At 47.5% G+C, this 3,107-nt stretch overlaps 1 protein-coding gene across 1 annotated transcript in view; it reads right to left on the minus strand.

The window, feature by feature from the left end:
* Positions 1–166: 166 nt before the first annotated feature.
* The window catches only part of ARRDC5 (arrestin domain containing 5), a 15,530-nt gene continuing 12,589 nt past the window's right edge, over positions 167–3,107 (minus strand). The window contains 1 exon segment of the mRNA XM_003788882.3: positions 167–691. Coding sequence (XP_003788930.3) covers positions 167–691 — 525 coding nt within the window.

Raw genomic sequence — 3,107 nt, forward strand, 5'->3', positions numbered from 1 at the left:
GGCTGGATTTGAACCCACCACCTTAGGTGTATGTGGCTGGCGCCTTCGCCACTTGAGCCACAGGCGCTGAGCCCACACCAAGACTCTTATGAATGTGTCACATGCACAGGACAAAGGGCTTCTCATAGAGTCTGATAAAGCTTTTAATATTTAGAAGTTTGGGCACTTAATTCTGGTTATCCCGGTTCACAGTCTCACTCTCCCTTCCAGTGCCTGGTAACTGGGCAGAGTCCACCAAGGTGCTGATGATGATTATGGGAACTGTTGCCTTGATGCTGGTCAGAGACCAGGGCAGGTGCATGGTGATGACCAGCTCGTAGTATGTACTCATGATCTCTCCCCGTGTGTTGCCACTCACAGACAGCACTGGGGGCAGGTTGAAGGTGCTGACAATCTTGGTGGTATTGAAGGGCGTGATCTGTGTGTTGGCCTCCTGCCGCAGGAGTTCACTGCTGTCCATCCGTGACCGCTGCTCTGCGTTGAGTGTGAAGCCCTCATACCGCACACGGGCATAGAAGGCAAAGATGACTGTCTTGATGTATTTGTTGGTCTGGTTGTTGATCTCTGTCGTGAAAACAACTTTTTCTCCTGGCGTGAAGATGTTCTTTTCCATCTGGATTTCTAGGCGGATGGTGCCCCGGCTGCAGCAGTTGTAGGAGACTTTTTTCTCAGCCCGCACACACACAGGGTTCTAGGAGAAGAGGGGAGAAAAGGACAGCCATGAGAGATTGTGGCCAAAAGACCCACTGCCTGCTTGACATTCCACTCCTTGAGCTCCTCAAAGCCTCTGGGGCTTTCAGCCTTTCCTACACAGGGTCCCTGGGATAGAATTGGGAGCCCTGAGGATTCTGCCGTCAAAAGCCTTGAGTCATCTCCTAGCTTCCTTTAATCAAGGCCATTCACCATTCTGAATATCAATTTCCTTATTGCAAAACAGGCTTCATAAATGCACAAGACCCCAGTAGCTTAATCCCCAGCTCCATTATTCACTTGCTATGTGAACTTGGGCTAGTTGCTTGACTTCTCTGAGCCTTGTTCTTCTTTTATTTTTTTTTTTAGAGACAGAGTCTCACTTTGTTGCCCTCAGAAGAGTGCTATGGCATCATAGCTCACAGCTACCTCCAGCTCTTGGGCTTAAATGATTCTCTTTCCTCAGCCTCCCGAGCAGCTGGGACCACAGGCGCCCACCACAATGCCCAGCTATTTTTTGTTGCACTTTGGCCGGGGCCAGGTTTGAACCCCCCCTCACCTTTGGTACATGGGGCCAGTGCCCTACTCACTGAGCCACAGGTGCCGCCCAAGCCCCTCCTTTTTTTTTTTGTTAAAAGGGACTGTCTTGGCTCAGAGCCTGTAGCTCAAGTGGCTAAGGTGCCAGCCACATACACCAGAGCTGGTGGGTTTGAATTCAGCCTGGGCCTGCCAAATAACAATGACAACTACAACCAAAAAATAGCCGGGCGTTGTGGTGGGCACCTGTAGTCCCAGCTACTTGGGAGGCTGAGGCAGGAGAATCACTTGAGCCCAGGAGTTGGAGGTTGCTGTGAGCTATGATGCTACAGCACTCTACCCAGGGCAACAGCTTGAGGTTCTTCTCAAAAAAAAAAAAACAAACAAACAAACAAAAAAACAAACCAAAGACAAAAAAAAAAAAAAAAGAAAAAGAAAGGACTGTCTTACAGTCTAAGCCCAAGAACTAGGGCTTATCCAAATATTTCAGACTTAAAGCAAAAATATTACGGTGTTATTATCAACTACTCAGCCGCTGGATTACAAATAAAGTCATATATACCTTATATTTCATGTGCAGCTTAGGTAACATTTTATATTTTTTAATTTGTGGATAACTTTTTAAAAGATTTGACATAGGCTGAGCTCAGTGGCTATGCCTGTAATACAAACACTTTGGAAGGCCGAGGCTGGAGGATCCCTTGAGCTCAGGAGTTCGAGACCAGCCTGAGCAAGAGTGAGGCCCAGTCTCTTCTGAAAATAGAAAAATCAGGCCAGGTGCGGTGGCTCATGACTGTTATCCCAGGACTTGGGGGGCTGAGGTGGTGGATTGCCTGAGCTCACAGGTTCAAGACCAGCCTGAGCCAGAACAAGACCTCATCTCTAAAAGTAGCTGGGTGCTGTGGTGGGTGCCTGTAGTCCCAGCTACTTGGGAGGCTGAGGCAGGAGAATCGCTTAAGCCCAAGAGTTTGAGGTTGCTGTGAGGTATGACACCATGGTACTCAAAGTGAGGCTCTGTTTAAAAAAAAAAAAATTTAGAAAAATCAGTTAGGTGTTGGGTGGTTGCCTGTTGTCCCAGCTACTTGGGAGGCTGAGGCAGGAGGATTGCTTGAGCCCAGGAGTTTGAGGATACTGTGAGCTAGACTGACACTATAATACTTTACCCTAGGCAACAGAGTGAGACTCTGTGCCTTTTGTTGTTGAGACAGTCTCACTCTGTTGCCCTGGGTAGAGTGCCATGGCATCATAGCTCACAGCAACCTCAAACTCTTAGGCTCAAAGGATCTTCTTGCCTTAGTCTCCTGAGACTATAAGCACCCACCACAACCCCCCAGCTAGTTATTCTAGTTGTATACGCATGGGGGTCTTGCCTTTGCTCGGGCTGGTCTTAAACCTGTGAGCTCAGGCAATCCACCAGCCTCAGCTTCCCAGAATGCTAGGATTACAAGCATGAGCCACTGTGCCCGGCCGTATTTGATACTTTAATGTGTTTGTGCGCGTGCATGTGTGTGTGCATGTGTCTGTTCCCTTTAAGCATAGAAAAAAAATAAATGCAACAGAAACTACTGTAAGAAGTCCTCCCTAACCCCCATTAGTTATATCAAGTTGTTAGTTTGAACCTGACCAGGTGGGGAGTATTTATACCATAGAAATTGGCAAACGCATGCATCAGAGCTGGTTGCTAAACATTTATGAGCTAACCCCTGAAAACTTTGTTCCTATCACCTGTTTTGTCAGTTTTTATAATTTCTCTCTATTTGTGCCATATCTCTGTTCATTTAAAAAGTAAAGCATCAGGGTGGTGCCTGTAGCTCAAAGGAGTAGGGTGCCAGCCACATATGCCAGAGGTGGTGGGTTCAAACCCAGCCCTGACCAAAAAC

This window comes from Otolemur garnettii, unplaced genomic scaffold (genome assembly GCF_000181295.1).
Source record: "Otolemur garnettii isolate 467f Iridium unplaced genomic scaffold, OtoGar3 scaffold00029, whole genome shotgun sequence".
Lineage (NCBI taxonomy): Eukaryota > Metazoa > Chordata > Mammalia > Primates > Galagidae > Otolemur > Otolemur garnettii.